At 31.7% G+C, this 19808-nt stretch overlaps 1 protein-coding gene across 1 annotated transcript in view; it reads left to right on the forward strand.

The window, feature by feature from the left end:
• LOC143047648 (uncharacterized) overlaps nucleotides 1-19808 on the forward strand; it is a 37370-nt gene that overhangs the window by 5409 nt on the left and 12153 nt on the right. The window contains exons 2-7 of the mRNA XM_076220833.1: nucleotides 1097-1275; nucleotides 2014-2127; nucleotides 4475-4539; nucleotides 5051-5143; nucleotides 6457-6705; nucleotides 7749-7796. Coding sequence (XP_076076948.1) covers nucleotides 1097-1275; nucleotides 2014-2127; nucleotides 4475-4539; nucleotides 5051-5143; nucleotides 6457-6705; nucleotides 7749-7796 — 748 coding nt within the window. The remainder of the gene's footprint in view (nucleotides 1-1096; nucleotides 1276-2013; nucleotides 2128-4474; nucleotides 4540-5050; nucleotides 5144-6456; nucleotides 6706-7748; nucleotides 7797-19808) is intronic.

The following is a 19808-nucleotide window of genomic DNA, read 5'->3' on the forward strand; positions in this document are numbered from 1 at the left end:
TGTAAGGTGTACCTATCTAGCGGGCAGATGTCATGTGACCTTGACCTCATTTTCATGGTTCAGTGGTCAAAGTTAAGTTTTTGAGTTTTGGTCTTTTTATCTAAAACTATATGCCATAGGTCATCTATATTTGGTGTATGGAAATATTTTATGATCTTTATGTCAGTCGCGCAGGTTTTATTTGACCGTGACCTCATTTTCACAGTTCATTGCACAGTGTTAAGTTTTTGTGTTTTGGTCTATTTTTCTTAAACTATAAGTAGTAGGTCAACTATATATGTTGTATAGAAGCATTGTTAGCTGAACATGTCTGCCTGGCATGGTTCATTCGTCTTTGTTTAGTTATCTTGGTTAATGTTAAGTTTATGTGACAGTTGTATTAAAGCTTAGCTTTATACTTAGGACTATCAACATAATATCAATGATTAGTATAGAAGGCGAGACATTTCAGCGTGTGCACTCTTGTATTTAGAAGCAATGAAAAAAAAATATTTATAGCTATACACTTACCAAAACTCGATTAGAAATTATTGGGCGCGAACATGTAGGGTGCCAAAGTGAAAGGGGGCGACCGTTAATGGACGTGAACCTGATTGGGTGCGAACAGACCCAGATTCTTGATAACCATAATAACTGAACACTGATGAAATCAAGTTGTTGGATCTTAAAATATTGGACCAAACATCAGGTAGTTCTTACATTGTTATTGTTTATTCAAGTTGCAAGGTAAAATAACCCTATTGGTCTTTATACCCAAGGATTCTGATATTAGAAATAATTAGAATTTGATATACATGTATCTTGCGTATTATTGGAATATGTTTATTTTATTCCTGTAACATTTAAGCCCTGATCATTAAGGTGGGTCTCATAGGGGGTTAGTGTTACTCAGGATTTATTATTAAATATGAAAATGGAAAATGAGGTCAGACGAGACACTTGAAATTACAAATTGTACAAGCATTATTATTACAATGATAAGCTGGATACAGAAATCTGACATAACAATAAGTACTATATACATGTAGCTGTATTTTATTAACATGCGTACACTAACTTGCACAATTTTGATTCAACTTATGAATTTTTTTTTCAGATCCAAAAAAAGAGGAATTTTGCCTGCTCTATCAGAATTGACAAATTTCCATGGAAAGAAGAAAAAGGACATTCAGAATGGGGATGACGGAAAAAAGATTTCAGAAACATCTGAAGAGGAAATGGATATCTCTGATCACACGTCAACAGAAAATAGTACAACAGACACAGGGGAAACAGGTCAACAACTATTTCTCTCCGACAGTTTTATTTTTTATTATTTTTTATTATGTGTTGATTATCCATGTTATCAGAGGCGGATTTTTTTTTGGGAAAAAATTTGGTTGCTTATATAGGAAATCACTGAAGCATGACTGGAGCGGGCCCCCTCTTCCGCAGTCAGTGAATGTATGAAAATTTCTGGATCCGCTACTGGTTATCTAGCTAGGTTTTAAATGGATTTAACTTTAAAGTTTTGATTTTGTGACCACATGTAAAAAAACTCATTATGCATCATGATATTAAGCAAAAAGGTTCTTGTTTCAATCAGAGGGAAAATACTAACATCAAATATTTTGTTAGAAAATTGTTAGTAAAGCATTTTCTACCACACAAGTTTGATATTTCACAATAGTTTTAGAATTCATTGTGGGATTTTCAAGTATCTGAGTTGCCATATAAAGTTACAATCTAGTGTCATTAAAGTCATGAAATAAACAGACATGATGTGACATATTCTTTTCCTTTCAGCTTAGAAACATTCATAAATTAACACAATGTATTTCTACATATACAGTGAAACCTGTTTAAAACGAACCTCTTCAGGACTTAAGATTGTGTTCGGTTTGGGCCAATATTCGGTTTTATCAGGTTCACATGTACAACACACATAATTTGATATGACTGTGCTCACGAACATGTTTGGTTTATACAGTATTCTGTTAAGTCATGTTTTACTGTATATGTATATTAAAACAGGTTCATCATGTGATGATGTTAACAAGATCAGTAGGAAACAGAGAACCTTTGCTAAGATGTCTGTTAGAAGGGATAAAAAGAAGGATCAAGAAAAGAGAGAAAAACTAGATAAAAGTAATGTTTGGTCTGATATAAAGTAAAAAATATGTTCTGTTATTGAGTTATACCTGTAGAATTTGTACTGTTTGATCATAATGGCTTTAATTACATATAGATATAGGAAGATATGGTGTGAGTGCCAATGAGACAACTCTCAATCCAAATAACAATTTATAAAAGTAAACCATTATAGGTCAATGTACGGCCTTCAATACGGAGCCTTGGCTCACGCCGAACAAAAAGCTATAAAGGGCCCCAAAATTACTCGTGTAAAACCATTCAAACGGGAAAATCAACTGTCTGATCTATATTAAAAACAAGAAATAGAAAAACGTATAAATTACATAAACAAATGACAACTACTGTACATCAGATTCCTGACTTAGGACAAGTGCAAACATTTGCAGTGGGATTAAAAGTTTTAATGGTACCAAACCTTCTTCCTTTTTCTGAATCAATAGCATAACATCACAACATAGAAAAACACGATAAAATATCAATTGGAAGGCTTAACTCAATAAAAAACTGTAAATTAACACACTATGAACAAATAAATTTGATCTGCGATACCTAAATGCAAATGCACAGTTAAAAGAATATTAGGGACAAACATTCAAGGCCAAAAAGCAAACAAAAAAGTCCAAACATTTAAGAATTGAATGCTGCTTTTTGTAAATTTATTGGGGTGTAAAAGCGTTGACCGAAGTACATTTTGTATGAAGCGCGGAAGCGCTTCATACTAAAAATGTGCGCACGGTCAACGCTTTTACAACCCTATAAAGTTACAAAAAGGAGCATTCAATACTTATAATTACATTTTTTTAGCTAGAATCATGAAAACACGATTTTTATCAAGTTTTCATTTAATTTACCTGTGCACTTTATTGTGGGACCTCGTGTCATCATTAATGATAAATGTTATTGTCTAATACAATTGTTTCAGGAATAGCACGAGATGTGCAGTTGGCCAATCAGAATAACGTTTTATAATGAAACCTACATCTAATGTAATTATGAATTCTAAATTGAATAGTCTTCCATTTTGTATTTAGATGTCTTTTAGGTTGATACTGAAACAATTCAAATAAGTAAAATCAGTTTTCTACTAATAGATTTAATAGGGATCAAAATTGAGTGAAATATACTCTTGTGGATAACTCCCTTATAAACTAGAAAATTAAGAATTATATCTTGGGTGTTGTTCTTTTACATTTATAAAAGGGTATCATAGGGTATGTAAAGTATAACCATTTTTTGTCGAGCCTGCAACTTTTGTTGCAGAAAGCTCGACATAGGGATAGTGATCCGGCGGCGGCTACGGCGGCGGCTGGCGTTAGCTCACTTCTTAAAAACTTTATATTTTAGAAGGTGGAAGACCTGGATGCTTCATACTTTGTATATAGATTCTTCATGTTACGAAGTTTCCGTCAGTCACATGTCCAATGTCCTTGACCTCATTTTCATGGTTCAGTGACCACTTGAAAAAAAAGTTCAAATTTTTTGTAATGTTGAATTCTCTCTTATTATAAGTAATAGGATAACTATATTTGATATGTGCGTACCTTGCAAGGTCCTCATGTCTGTCAGACAGTTTTCACTTGACCTCAACCTCATTTCATGGATCAGTGAACAAGGTTAAGTTTTGGTGGTCAAGTCCATATCTCAGATACTATAAGCAATAGGGCTAGTATATTCAGTGTATGGAAGGACTGTAAGGTGTACATGTCCAACTGGCAGGTGTCATCTGACCTTGACCTCATTTTCATGGTTCAGTGGTTATAGTTAAATTTTTGTGTTTTGCTCTGTTTTTCTCATACCATATGCAATAGGTCTACTATATTTGTTGTATGGAATGATTGTTAAGTGTACATGTCAAGCGGGCAGATGTCATGTGACCTTGACCTCATTTTCATGGTTCAGTGGTCAAAGTTAAGTTTTTGAGTTTTGGTCTTTTTATCTAATGCTATATGCCATAGGTCAACTATATTTGGTGTATGGAAATATTTTATGATCTTTATGTCAGTCGAGCAGGTTTTATTTAACCGTGACCTCATTTTTACGGTTCATTGCACAGTGTTAAGTTTTTATGTTTTGGTCTATTTTTCTTAAACTATAAGTAATGTTTCAACTATATATGTTGTATAGAAGCATTGTTAGCTGTACCTGTCTGCCTGGCATGGTTCATCTGACCTGGACCTCTTTTTCAAGGTTCATTGGTCTTTGTTTAGTTATCTTGGTTAATGTTAAGTTTATGTGACAGTTGTAATAAAGCTTAGCTTTATACTTAGGACTATCAACATAATATCAATGATTAGTATAGAAGGCGAGACATTTCAGCGTGTGCACTCTTGTTATATTACAGATATTATATCAATGGATGATTTTCTCAATAAGCATGGAGAGTTCTCTACATGGATAGAAGAAGAGGTAACAAATAGATTTAGCCATGTATAATTAATTTTCATATTCATAGATGCACAATATTTGAAAAATAATAGCTCAGATATCAGGACTGTATATTCAGGAATTTTTATGAGGTTTTTGATAATGCAATCAGGTGATTAACACAAATATTGAAAACTTGTATTCTGATATCTGATACGTATATATCTCATCTGTATCCAGATTTCTTGAAATTTTAAACATAGGTATTTATTCAGAGCTCCGAGAGGTTTGTCTTATACAGATTGCTCAATTTGGTCCAATTTTTACTTTCATTGCAAACAGCCAAATATCTATCAACCAATGAAAAAATCTCTTGAAAACACCAATGTTAAAAAGCTTGAAAATGTCTGAAATTTATTGAATTTTAATCAGGGACATGTTTCCAAATTTATCAATATTTTACCAAATTTCAAGTTCTTTTTAATTGATTCAAAGTTGCTTTTGATATATTATAAAGAAGGAACTTTGTACATTCTAAGGATTTATTTTTCAGAAACATAAATGTACAAAGAATATGACATCTCCAAAGTTAAAGGCATACTTCAAAGATTTTATGAAGTTGTGGAACAAGAGAAAGTTGCCTGGGGTATGATAATTCTGATTAAAATACAGATCATGTGTCCATGCATTGCTTATAGATCTGACAACTCTTCATTTTTCTTTCCGGATCCTATAGATTTGCCCTAATGATACACAACATCAAAAATTTAAAGGCTGAAAATTCATTGGCTGATATAAAAATCACCAGAACATAAAGTAGATACCGGTAGGCACGTTGTTATATTCTGATAAGCAAAGTGTTGACACTAATTTTAATCAGGTTGTGTGGTATGATCAAATATATTGGTAGCACTATTATATTTCATTTAAATCTATTAGAATCTTACAAAATGAACATACTCTTACATACACAGCTTCAAATTCAAGAAAATTGTTATAGAAACAATTGAAAACTTTTGATGTTTTGATGGTCTCTTTACTGTTGATTTGTATGTTTCTGTGCAGGAGTGGATTATTTAATGTCTGTAGACTTTAATTTTTTTTAATGTAATATGATCAGTGTAAGGATTAGCATTTAGGCCCCTTGAATTTGAAAATCAAAAAAGTATTATAAAACTACCAAATAACATCCTTACTGATTTTTGAATTTCGTCATATTAGAATTAAGGCTTCAGAGATCTCACATTTAGAGTAAAGCAGTCAAAACTGCCAAAAAGATATAAGAATCACACTGTTTGTCAATCAATCAATGTGTCTTGTTTGCACTACTCCTATGAATCAACTAGTCAGATACATGTATCCTGTTAAGGGCAAACATCTTTTAACCTTTGAGCAATAATACATCATCAAACATGGTGGCAACCTTTACTGAAAAAGGGAAATTAACAAAATTAATCACCCTAAAAACATATAGTTTTAAGAAGGGATACTATAACCAAAGTTTTTGACATTATTTGAAAAAGAAAAGATGATGAACAGTTATTTAAAGATCAAACGTCATGGTTACCAGACTTAGTTTCATATATGATATGTCACTCGTTGTTCCTGCAATCTACATGTACACTGAATATAATATAAAAAAGAAGATGTGATATGATTGCCAATGAGACAACTCTCCACCTGAGACCAAATGACACAGACATTGTTTATAGTAAAAGTTTGATATGCCATTTAACTTTGATCCTCAGAAACTCGAGGTTTATTGTTTTGCTTTCCCAACTGCATTTCTAACTGGTTAATGACCAACATTGCCTTTATTGATATGAAGCAAAGAATTTTATTGCTACTTTCATGCATGTCATTCAGCCTTATTGAACAAAAATAAAATATTGCTTATTTGTAAAATTTGTGTGTCTTAAAAACGCAATTTACTTACCATATGTTTTTCTGTTATTTCAGAAATATTACAGAGGTTCGACAGACTCGGAGAGTCCCTGTCCTACTTATATTGCCAGAGGATTTAGTTTCGATGAGGAAGTGGTCTTCGATTCCAGAAAACAACTCTGTAGACCAAAGAAGAGACTTTCAATTGAGACACACAATGTCCTTGATTCACCATTTTCAACATTTGGGAAAACACCACCAAAACGATTACCTGCAATGACAAGTCTACAGAAACTTGAAACTCATCATGAACTTGAAACACAGGTAAACTCTTTTGAGTTGTTGCTGTTTTATGTACTGTAAATTCAGAAATTATTGCTTGCATTTATTATTGCGATTTTGTCATTTTGACTAAAATGCAATTTTAATTTTTGCAATATTGAAAAAGTCCTGTTTAATTCATTTAAAAAAATAAAAAATGCGAGTTTAAATTATTGCGATCATAACCCTGTTGTTATTCGCAATAATAAAAACATAGTACTAATTTCTGAATTTACAGTATAAGCATTTAAAGTTTACAACAGTAAAAATTCAAAATTTATTTGCTGTAATAATTGACATCTAACAGTACTCCATATTTAATTTTTAAAGAAAATAAACTGGCCATTAAGTGTTTAAATTAATGCAGGTATTCTTCCCTTGGTCATCCCAACTCTTTTAAATTACATGGTACTCCCAATAGAGTGCTCGTTTCTCATAGTTTTCTATTTAAATTGATGCCATTAAATAGAGTTAAAAATTATCAAGATTACCTCCCCTTGATCATCATCAAACTTTATTAACCAATAATTCATTGAGACATTGATATACTTGTTTGAATGTAAAAAGATATAGTACTAGCCTATGAAATGGTTACTTTCAACTTGGACCTTAAAAAATCTGTTCAATCTGAAAGCAAATTACAAAATTACTTTCAAGCAATTTTTATACTTGCAAGACTAGTTTGATGAAAACTAGTTTAGGATGAATCTGTCTTAAGTGGCATTTTATAACAAGAATTTTATTTCTAAACTGTTGAAGTATTGTTATTTTAGGGACACAACTATGCATAGATGTTGTGGCTATTGTAAATTAAAAATATGAAGAGTTATGAATTTTAACAAATTGGCCATCCCAGTAATACATACTTCTTGAGTATGTCTGTAATCCAAAGATATGTTTTCCCATTAATTGGTTGGTGTCAGAAAACAGTTTAAATTTTACAAAAAAAATAATTTGGTTAACTGGTACAAAATTCAGGTCAGTGGTAAATGGTCCCATGAAGAAAAACGATTTCACCTATTGAAAAAATGATTTTATATTCACAGAGAGGATATGCTTCTTTAAACAGTCCAGCAGAAGAAATAAAGGAGCAGGTAAGATTTCAATATAAAATTGAGAAAGGAAATGGGGAATGTGTCAAAGTGACAACAACCCGACCATAGAGCAGACAACAGCCGAAGGCCACCAATGGGTCTTCAATGTAGCGAGAAACTCCCGCACCTGTAGGTGTCCTTTAGCTGGCCCCTTAAAAAATATGTATACTAGTACAGTGATAATGGACGTCATACTAAACTCCGAATTATACACAAGAAACTAAAATTAAAAATCATACAAGACTAACTAAGGCCAGAGGCTCCTGATAAATAGTTTAAGAATGATGTGTTTTTTTATGAATGGCACAATTTAAGAAGATAGAATCTGAACAGAACAAAATTATCAATAATACAAGATCTAGATTAACAAAATATATACTTTTATAATAAATTCTATTTTAGTCCAAACTGTTGAATCAAGTCCATTGTTGAAGATGCACAGAGACTTATCTGAGCAGCATATATAGTCTTTTAAGAGCCTCTAGTTTTACAATATATGGACCATAATTTGCTATTGGGCTCGTTTCCTATAACTATAGAAAAGTGATAAAAATGTGTATTACTGTAAGAAAAGTTGTAACTACATCTAAAGATGCCTTTATTTTTATCAACATACAAGTGTATGCTACTCTTCCCTAGAAAAAAAATTGAAATTAACAAATTTTAAAGATTATACGACCGTATTTTTGTGTCGTTTCTCGCGTTACTTTTCGCTTCCGAAGTGCATAACGCTGACTGATTTTTATAGATAATCGTCACCGGCAAATTCGTAACTTTTGCTTTCAAATAATAAAGAACATCGACCAATAAGAATAGTCAGAAGAAAATGCCGAGAACTATAAGTATTTCTGTAGCAGGTGTAAGAACACTAGCGTTACTTTGGTTTCCAATTTCGTAACGCACATTTTAGATGATGTAATCTGCTTTGTTGTAATAGAATTCTTTATAACAATATGCAAATATGAACTCTCGCGAGATGTTCAAACAGGTAAATCAGAGATGATTTACATTCTAGTTTTGTTCTTCGTAATAATTAAGTTAGAAAATGACGTTATCGTTATGCTTTACATTTCAAACGAAACAGAAGTCCATTTATTTCCTTTTTTTTATTAAAATTGTTTTTGTCGTTAAGTTCTAATCATTTCCGGTCATACGTGAAACATGTGACTCACATGTGATCACGCCCTTACGGCTGGATGTATGATATACTAGGTCTAAACATTGTTTTTGTTTCCAACGGGATGTTAGCAAACATAATCTGTAGACTTGTTTCGTCTTGTTTAAAAAAGGAAAATACAATTTTCAAAGAGATTGCGCCGGGGGTCTATTATTTTTCCTATGTGCATAATGTTACATACTATCTTGTGTGAAAATAAATGCCCAATGACTTGACAAAATCGATTTCAGATTTGACAGACGTTATAACACACTTTGTTTCCTGATAACGATGTAAAGGGTCCTTGGAAAATTCAATAGACATTACGTCTCTTATCATTGTGCCGATGCTCGTTAGATTGATTTTGCTTCAGCAGTAAATATTACTGGATATTTTAGGTGAATCAAGATAATTTAATAAAAAATACATGTTAATATACCGTTACACTTGGAACGTACAAAGTTGGTATCTTTGTCACAATTTTTAATTATTTTTTTTTATTCATGTTCTGTAAACACTTTTCAGAAACGCAATAAACTTGTCAAAGGAGAAGTAAACTTTTACCATGCATGACTTGAAAGGAAGTATTTTATTGATTTTAGCCCACTAAAGTAGGTTAAAATGTGGAAACCATGTAGATGGTGTACAGGTCACAAATATCACATGGTGCCTATTTTAAAGATTTTAATTCCAAGTTAAAAGTTTTTTTCTTTACTGGATTTAAAGAATTTTACATTGCCAATGATTTGGAATAAATTGTATATAACTGGAATTTCAAAACCAAATATAAATACATTTTTTTGGCTAAAACATCAAGATACAACGATTATGGTATCCTGTATCAATGAAGAAAATATGGAAATTTCTGAATAAATTGTACTAATTAATTTCAAAACAAGCACATATTTAGGAGTTTTATAATACTGTTACATTTAAGATGGATTTTAAGAAAAAGTATACTGTTCAGATTATTTTAAGCAGATTTTGCAATAAAATAAAACTAAAAAAATGCTTTCGGTTTCTTATGGTTTCCTGTCGCGTTTAAAAAAAACTTTAATTTAACATTGAAAATAGGTTTTAAATATTAACATGAAGCAAGTAACACTAGTAATGGTGTTCATTTATGTCTTTTGAAATATATTGTGCAATATAAAGAAAATAAAGATTGGTTTCCTGTTTGGTTTCCTGTCACGTAAACGGTGAATCAAAATGTATTATTTTTTTTCTTGAAAAACTCAATTGTTCCATTAATACTATTCTAACACCAACACAACCCACAGAATAAAAGTTAAAGTTTTAGAACTTATAAAAAAGGATACAAAAAGAAACCAAAGGCCGAATACCAAATTATGGTCCATATTCAACTTCTCCGAAACCAAAATTTGCTTGAATGATATATTTTTATATACCAGACAACAAGGACATATTATGGTATACCATTGTCTGTCTAGTATAAACTTGCTCATTGTGCTTCTCTGAATATATGTAGCTAGTTTTTGTCTCGCTTCAAAAAGATTGTTAAATTGAGTTTTAGGCATGCTGTTTTTCAGCTGCAGCTTCAAAAATGTACATTATATTCGTTTGGGATTAGGTCAGTTTATGGGCAACCACTTGTGGTAGGTCAATGATATTTGATATAGATAAAGGAAGATGTGGTGTGAGTGCCAATGAGACAACTCTCCATCCAAAAAACAATTATAACAGTAAACCATTATAGGTAAATGGGTGGAATCAGAAAAAATGAAGCAAAAGTGTGACATGGGGGGTCCAATTTCAAACTTAATATTTTGTATTTCTTTTTGTCTTGCCCTATTACCAATACTTTAAATTTTATAATTCCAAAGTTTCAGGCCGAACGAAACAGACACATTGAATAATCTTAAATTTTAATAGCATACATCTCCAAAATATTTAACAGAAACCATACTACTTAAAAACAAGTTTGGTAATAAAACAGTCAAGAAAACATTGCTCAGACCTTTTCCAAATGAAAGTCAATATAAAAAGGAAAATTTTAAAACCAAAATTTCCATCTTTTCTGCTAAATCATATAATAACAATCAAATTGAATAGCTTAATTTGAAAAAAATAATAGTAACTAGTGATTGAAGTTTTTGCCAATAAAAAGAATCTTAATATATTTCAGTTACAATAGTAAACTTTGAAAGCCCTGAGATTTTGTGATCATTTGCAAAAAACAAAATGTCATTTCATTGTACCGTTTTAATGTAATTGTATGTAGAAAAAGCCTTCTATTTTCAGTATTTTGTCACACTCCTGACATATTTTATAAAGATTGAAAAATGCTTTAAACTTTCACAAAAAATCACTAAACACATTGCTATATCATTGATTTCAATTTCTGATATCTTTACCCATAGAACAGGACTTTCTTTTTAGGACCATTTAAAAAAAACACAAAGAGAGGCACCCCAAAATGTCAGGAGTGTGACAACTGTCTTTAAACATCTACCAAAGAATACAAAGGACTTAAATGTTTTATTTTTTTTATTTTTCAGAAGTGGCTATTCCAAAGAGAAGAAAAAAATCATTACCACTGTGATATGTTTATATCATAAATGTGGGAGTGCATTATATATGTCAGGAGTGTGACGCTTTTTTAAGGCATTTTCTGTCAATTCATAATTTCACAAGAACAAGTTCCACAAGTTTCTTTGTGTAAGAAATGTTAAAACCAAGTAATATTCATATCATTTACCTCTTAAATGTGTTATTTATCATGATTGTTTTGGCATAATCAGTTTTAATTAGTCATTTTTCTATTTTTTGTGCACTGAGTAATGCAAATTTATCAAAGGAAATAAGTGTGTACAACTATAATATCATATAGGAAAGTGAGGAAATGAATTTTGTACAAAATAGAACAATTATTTTGATTTAAAATGGTATATTTAAAGATGTTTCAAGGATTAACCATTCAGATGTAATTCGTCACACTCCTGACATGAATTTAACAATTTAAGAAAAATATGAAAATTAGCTTTATTTTTAGGACAGATAATTGAAAGACAGCTAGTAAAATGAAGAAACTTTTGGTAAACCTTCCATTCCTTAAAACATCTACCAGATTTGCTGAAATAAGCAGGGCAAAATTTTCTAGAAGAAATGATTCAAAGAAAGAGACTTCGAATGAGAGAACTCGCAAATACTGGCTGAATCTGAAATTAAAAATTGATCAGCGGAAGTTGGACCATCTTAAAATAAAAACCTATAAAACCAAGCTAACAAAAAAAAGCTTAAAGAAAGAAGAACTTCAAATTCCAAATTTTATAAACAATATAAAGAAAAACAAAGGCAGTGGCAGAGAAACAGTAGAAAAAAAGGAAGAAAGATAAAAAAGAAGTTGGGTTGAATAAGGACTTAGAATCGAACAAAAACAGCTCAAAAATTAAAATGAGAACAGATCTGTGACTGTGTCAGATTCCAGATCTACAGTGAGAAAACCTGCACAACAAACAAGAAAACAATTGCCACAAAACAAAAATGCTTATAAATGATCCCTTCTAGAAGGCCCTTCTGGGTGTAGCATTTTTTATGATGTGTTTCAAAGAACTCGTCCAAGCATTTGGGTTTTGTGGCAGTTGTTTTCTTGTGTGTTGTGCAGGTTTTCTCACTGTAGATCTGGAATCTGACACAGTTACAGATCTGTTCTCATTTGAATTTTTGAGCTGTTTTTGTTCGATTCTAAGTCCTTATTCAACCCAACTTCTTTTTTATCTTTCTTCCTTTTTTTCTACTGTTTTTCTGCTACTGCCTTTGTTTTTCTTTATATTGTTTATCAAATTTGGAATTCAAAGTTCTTCTTTCTTTAAGCCTTTTTTTGTTAGCATGGTTTTGTAGTTTTTTATTTTGTTTAAGATTGTCCAACTTCCTCTGATAATTTTTTAATTTTATAATCAGCCAATATTTGCGGGTTTTCTCTTTCCCTCTTTCTTTGAATCATTTCTTCCAGATAATTTTGCCTGGCTTATGTCAGCAAGTCTAGTGGATGTTTTAAGGAATGGAAGATTTACCAAAAGTTTCTAAATTACTAGCTGTCTTTCAACTATCTGTCCTAAAAATAAAGCTAATTTTCATATTTTTCTTAAATTGTTAAATTCATGTCAGGAGTGTGACGAATTACATCTGAATGGTTAATCCTTGAAACATCTTTAAATATACCATTTAAATTCAAAATGATTGTTCTATTTTGTACAAAATTCATTTCCTCACTTTCCTATATGATTTTATAGTTGTACACACTTATTTCCTTTGATAAATTTGCATTACTGTGCACAAAAAATAGAAAAATGACTAATTAAAACTTATTGTGTCAAAACAATCATGATAAATAACACATTTAAGAGGTAAATGATAGGAATATAACTTTGTTTTAACATTTCTAATAAAAAGAAACCTGTTGAACTTGTCCTTGTGAAATTATGAATTGACAGAAAATGCCTTAAAAAAAGCGTCACACTCCTGACATATATAATGCACTCCCACATCTATGATATAAACATATCACAGCTGTAATAAATTTTTTTCTTCTCTTTGGAATAGCCACTACTGAAAAATAAAGAAGAAGAACATATTTAAGTCCTATGTATTCTTTGGTACATGTTTAAAGACAGTTGTCACACTCCTGACATTTTTGGGTGCTTGTATAGAAGTTAATCCAATATGTGAATTATGCACCTCAGGATGTCTGTATAGCCTTTTATGGATAGCTTATACATGAATACAATAAATACTTACCAGTTTTACACACAAATACTCCTTTAAAATACAACCATAACACTTTAATTTAGAAATTATCAAATTTTGCCAATATTAATTTTTGGTACATACCTTTTCACAATGTATATTTATTTACATAATATTTGTGCAATGATAACACCAATCTATAATCTACAAAACCTAGTATTGAAGAATGATTATAAACCATCTTCATATACATGCATTCATCATAATAATTTTTACTCAACATGTAAATTATTAAAAAAAAATCCTGTCACACAAAAAGCGTCACACTACTGACAAATTTGACATGTTTTTTTAATAAAACTTTTGGCTGGTACAAGATATCTAAATGAAATTTGGCTACAAGTTAGCTGGTATTGAACTTGTTGGTTTGACATTTAATTTACTTTCCTAAATATAATGGGGGAAACAATATGCCCCAATATGTTAAAATCTTCATTTTTTCTGATTCCACCCAAATGTGCCTTCAACATGGAGCCATGGCTCACACCGATATGCAGTTATAAGCATTGGCACATCTTATTTCCATGGAGATTATTTGGCCTGCTTCCAAAGTCATGGTCTATTGACTTTGAAACCTTTGCTTATTTTACATGAATTATTTTGTGATTAGGACAGTTTAAGGAGAACCATTAGTGATAGATCAATAATATTAAGTATGCAGATGTATGAGCATTAGCAAATCTCGTTTCAATTGCGTTTATTGTGATAAAGAGCAGTTTGGGTTTATAGAGTCTTGGTAAACCTATACAAATAGGACAAACACAAAGCTAATGGAGGGCAATCAATAGTAGAATAGTTTTTATATGACAGTCATGCATGGAACATATTTTGGTAAACTGTTGTCCTTCTTTTGGTCAGTCCATCAATGGTCTGTCTGTTTGTTCGTTCATCCGTCCGTTTGTTTGTCCGTCTGTTCACCTTCAGGTTAAAGTTTTTGGTCAAGGTAGTTTTTGATGAAGTTGAAGTCCAATCGACTTCAAACTTAGTATACAAGTTCCCTATGATATGATCTTTTTAATTTTAATGCCAAATTACAGGGTTTACCCCAATTTCACGGTCCACTGAACATAGAAAATGATAGTGCGAGTGGGGCATTCGTGTACTGGGGACACATTCTTGTTTTTTTTTACATTTCACTCTATAATTCATGGAAGTTTGATTTGACTTAACCATTTAAGTGTTGATTCGATTTTGCAAATTTTCTTGTTTGACATACCAGAATTATGCAACTTTAACTCTCAAATTGAAGTTAAATTTTTGCATGTTGTACCATAACTTAAGTATATGCTTGATTTGTTATTGTTTAAACACAACTTAACATAATTATTGGAATTGGTGAAAGAAAGATATCGTTTGATTTTGAAATTTTTTCAATATGAAAAAGACATACAATATCATGTCTTCTTGGTGCAGCTATCAAATTTAGTCTTTTCAAAGTTTTGTACATTGTAAGATTCAATTTTTCTGTTTTTGATGAAGCTGAAAATTGGCATGAAAATAATATTTGAATGACACATCAGATTTTATTTAATTTTGTTACTTGAGATAAAGAGAAGTTTGACACAAAGACTATACATGCATTTTCACTGCATGACAAAGTTTTTGTAATAGGTGGACTTGAAGTTAAGGGAATATTTTGTCATAACTGTTTCCTTTGACTTATTAGAATAACATGTAAATGTACAAAATCCTGTACTTCTTTGACGGAAGTGTAGTTTTCTTCAATCTGAGGGGCCTTGGTGGCCGAGTGGTCTAAGTAATTGGGTGTACTTGACTCAAATCTTAATTGATTAGAGAAGTGTCATTTTTCCAATTGAAGGTCGGTGGTTTTCTCCGGGGACTCCTGTTTTCTCTGACAATAAACACTGAAATAGCCTAAAAGTGGTGTTAAAAACACAAAAAATCAAATCAAATTCTTCCATCTGAATAATTTATATACTTTTTTTTACATTGTATTTACATTAATCAATGGATAGGAAAGCAAACCTTGACCTATTTAAGGTATATGATTAATTACCATGAATTATTTAATAGATTGTAGTCGGTATGTCAGGTTTACAAACACACGGTAAAAATAAGAAGACATGTTTTTTTTCTCTCTCTAATAACCTTAATTGAGTAATGGAGTTGTCAAATGTTGAAGCATATCTCAAGTAGTTGTAAGTAGCTCAGTTGGTTTTGTTGTCTCTGAAAGTGTTAAAAAATCAAAGTTTGACAAAAACTTTTTATGGTGAAGAGGTGCAATAATATCAATCTTCTGTCTACCGGTATATATAGACCTTTTGAATTTGTGCACTTTCCTTTACCGCTACCTTAGTCATTGTGCTTTTGTTTTTATGTCACAGTAAGGACCGATTGTTACTTGATGTAATTTACAGCGGTTGACCTTCAACCAGTGTAACTCATTTACTTTATTATTAACAAACAACTCAAGATTGGTCTTTGGAATGCTATGTGTAGAAAATATGTCTGTAGAGGACTATATTTGAAGCATAAGATACAAATTATCCCAGAATTTATTTTATTTAAGGAGTGAACTTTTCTTATTTTTTAGCGTTTTTAACAGTTTTGTAAACTGATGTACTTATAAAACATATTTTATACAAAATTGCAACATAGTCAAACTTAGCTTATGATAGGATGAATGTGGTCCAGACATAAACATTATGATTTGTAAGTTTTTGGTAATGACAATGGTTTTAAGAATTTCCAAAATGATTTTGAAGACAGCAATTGTTTTGCAAAATTTTGGATTCTATATGTCATCTTTTTGGAAAAAACAATAATAGTGGTTAAAAGTTAAGGTCACAGTTCACATTAATAGTCCAAAATTTGGGTGGATAATTCCTTTGGATAGTGATCCGGTGGGTTCAGGGGCTACAGTGGCGGTGTTAGCTAACTTCTTAAAAGCTTTATAATTTAGAAGGTGGAAGACCTGGATGCTTCATACTTTGTATATAGATGCCTTGTTTAATGAAGTTTCAATCAGTCTCATGACCAATGTCCTTGACCTCATTTTTCATTTGTTCAGTAACTACTTGAAAAAAAAATTAAAGATTTTTTGAAATGTTAAATTCTCTCTTATTATAAGTAATAGGATAAACTTCATTTGGTGTGTGTGTACCTCACGAGGTTCTCATGCCTGTCGGATAGTTTTCACTTGACCGCGACCTCATTTCATGGATCAGTGAACAAGGTTAAGTTTTGGTGGTCAAGTCCATATCTCAGATACTATAAGCAATAGGTCTAGTATATTTGGTGTATGGAAGGACTGTAAGGTGTACATGTCCAACTGGCAGGTGTCATCTGATCTTGACCTCATTTTAATGGTTCAGTGGTTATGGTTAAGTTTTTGTGTTTTGGTCTGTTTTTCTTATACTGTATGCAATAAGTCAACTATATTTGGTGTATAGAAATATTTTATGATCTATATGTCAGTTGTGCAGGTTTAATTGACCTTTACCTAATTTTTACGGTTCATTGCTCAGTGTTACATTTTTGTGTTTTGATATCTTTTTCTTTAACTATAAGCAATAGGTCAACTATATTTGTTGTATAGAAGAATTGTTAGCTGTATATGTCCACCTGGCACGGTTCATCTGACCTTGACCTCATTTTCATGATTCATTGGTTAATGTTTAGTTTTCTTGGTTAATGTTAAGTTTATGGGATAGTTGTAATAAAGCTTTATACTTAGGACTATCAACATAATATCAGTGATTAGTAAAGAATGCAAGACATTTCAGTGTGTGCACTCTTGTGATTCAGTATGTCAAAGGATAAGGTCACATTGCCCATAATAAGCCTGAAATTTAGGGAAAAGGTTTGTTTTTTCACCATTAATCTGCGGTGGATAATGCATTTTTAGATTGAAGGGACAAGTGAGCTTATGCCATCACTTGGCGTCCGTCGTCGTCGTCCGTCGTCTGTCGTCGTCTGTCATCGTCTGTCGTCGTAAACTATTTCAAGAATCTTCTCCTCTGAAACTACTGGGCCAAATACTTCCAAACTTTAACTGAATGTTCCTTAGGGTATCTTATTTATAAATTGTATCCGAAGTTTTGATCTATCAACAAACATGGTCGCCATTGCTAAAAATAGAACATAGGGGTCAAATGCAGTTTTTGGCTTATAACTCAAAAACCAAAGCATTTAGAGCAAATCTGACATGAGATAATATTGTTTATCAGGTCAAGATCTATCTGCCCTGAAATTTTCAGATGAATCAGACAACCCGTTGTTGGGTTGCTGCCCCTGAATTGGTAATTTTTAACCGGATTTTTGTGACAAAAATGTTGGTTATTGATTTGGGGATGTACGGCAGGCGGGCGGCAATCAAATGTTGTCCGTGCATTAACTCATGAACCGTTCAACCAAAGCTTTTAAAATATTAATATGTTATTACTGACAACTATATGAAGGTCAAGTTCAATAATGGCCATTTTGACTTTTACCATTCAGGAGTTATGGTTCTTGAAAGATTGAAAAATGGAGTTTCCAGTCGTGTCCGTGCAGTTACGCATGAACTGTTCTACCAAAGCTTCCCAAATTTTAATATGTTGTTACTAATGACAGAATGGAGGTCAAGTTCAATAATGACGAATTTGACTTTTACCGTTCAGGAGTTATGGTTCTTGAAAGATTGAAAAATGGTGTTTCCCGTCCTGTCCGTGCATTTTCTCATGAACCATTCAACCAAAGCTTTTGAAATTTTAATATGTTGTTACTGATGACAAAATAAAGGTCAAGTTCAATAATGACGATTTTGACTTTTACCGTTCAGGAGTTATGGTTCTTGAAAGATCGTAAAATGGCGTTTCCATTCACGTTGTTGCATTTACTCATGAACCATTCAATCTAAGCTTTTCAAATTTTAATATGTTGATACTGATGACAAAATGGAGGTCAAATTTGATATTGACGATTTTCACTTTCACCATTCATCAGTAATGGTTCTTAAGATATTGCCAGGACACAAATAAATGTTAATAAATCCGGTTTGCTGTCGTTGTGACAGCCTCTTGTAAGGAAATTTTGCTGTTTTTGGTTATTATCTTGAATATTATTATAAATAGAGATAAACTGTAAACAGGAATAATGTTCAGCAAAGTAAGATTTACAAATAAGTCAACATGACGGAAATGGTCAGTTGACCCCTTTAGGAGTTATTGCCCTTTATAGTCAATTTTTAACCATTTTTCGTAAATCTTAGTAATCTTTTACAAAAATCTTCTCCTCTGAAACTACTGGGCCAAATACTTCCAAACTTTAATTGAATGTTCCTTAGGGTATCTAGTTTGTAAATTGTATCCGGTTATGATCTATCAACAAACATGGTCGCCATTGCTAAAAATAGAACATAGGGGTCAAATGCAGTTTTTGGCTTATAACTCAAAAACCAAAGCATTTAGAGCAAATCTGACAGGGGTAATATTGTTAATCAGGTCAAGATCTATCTGCCCTGAAATTTTCAGATGAATCAGACAACCTGTTGTTGGGTTGCTGCCCCTGAATTGGTAATTTTAAGGAAATTTTGCTGTTTTTGGTTATTATCTTGAATATTATTATAGATAGAGATAAACTCTAAACAGGAATAATGTTCAGCAAAGTAAGATTTACAAATAAGTCAATATGACGGAAATGGTCAGTTGACCACTTTAGGAGTTATTGCCCTTTATAGTCAATTTTTAACCATTTTTCGTAAATCTTAGTAATCTTTTACAAAAATCTTCTCCTCTGAAACTACTGGGCCAAATACTTCCAAACTTTAACTGAATGTTCCTTAGGGTATCTAGTTTGTAAATTGTATCAGAAGTTGTGATCTATCAACAAACATGGTCGCCATTGCTAAAAATAGAACATAGGGGTCAAATGCAGTTTTTGGCTTATAACTCAAAAACCAAAGCATTTAGAGCAAATCTGACATGAGATAATATTGTTTATCAGGTCAAGATCTATCTGCCCTGAAATTTTCAGATGAATCAGACAACCTGTTGTTGGGTTACTGCCCCTGAATTGGTAATTTTAAAGAAATTTTGCTGTTTTTGGTTATTATCTTGAATATTATTATAGATAGAGATAAACTGTAA

This window comes from Mytilus galloprovincialis, chromosome 10 (assembly GCF_965363235.1).
Source record: "Mytilus galloprovincialis chromosome 10, xbMytGall1.hap1.1, whole genome shotgun sequence".
Classification (NCBI taxonomy): domain Eukaryota; kingdom Metazoa; phylum Mollusca; class Bivalvia; order Mytilida; family Mytilidae; genus Mytilus; species Mytilus galloprovincialis.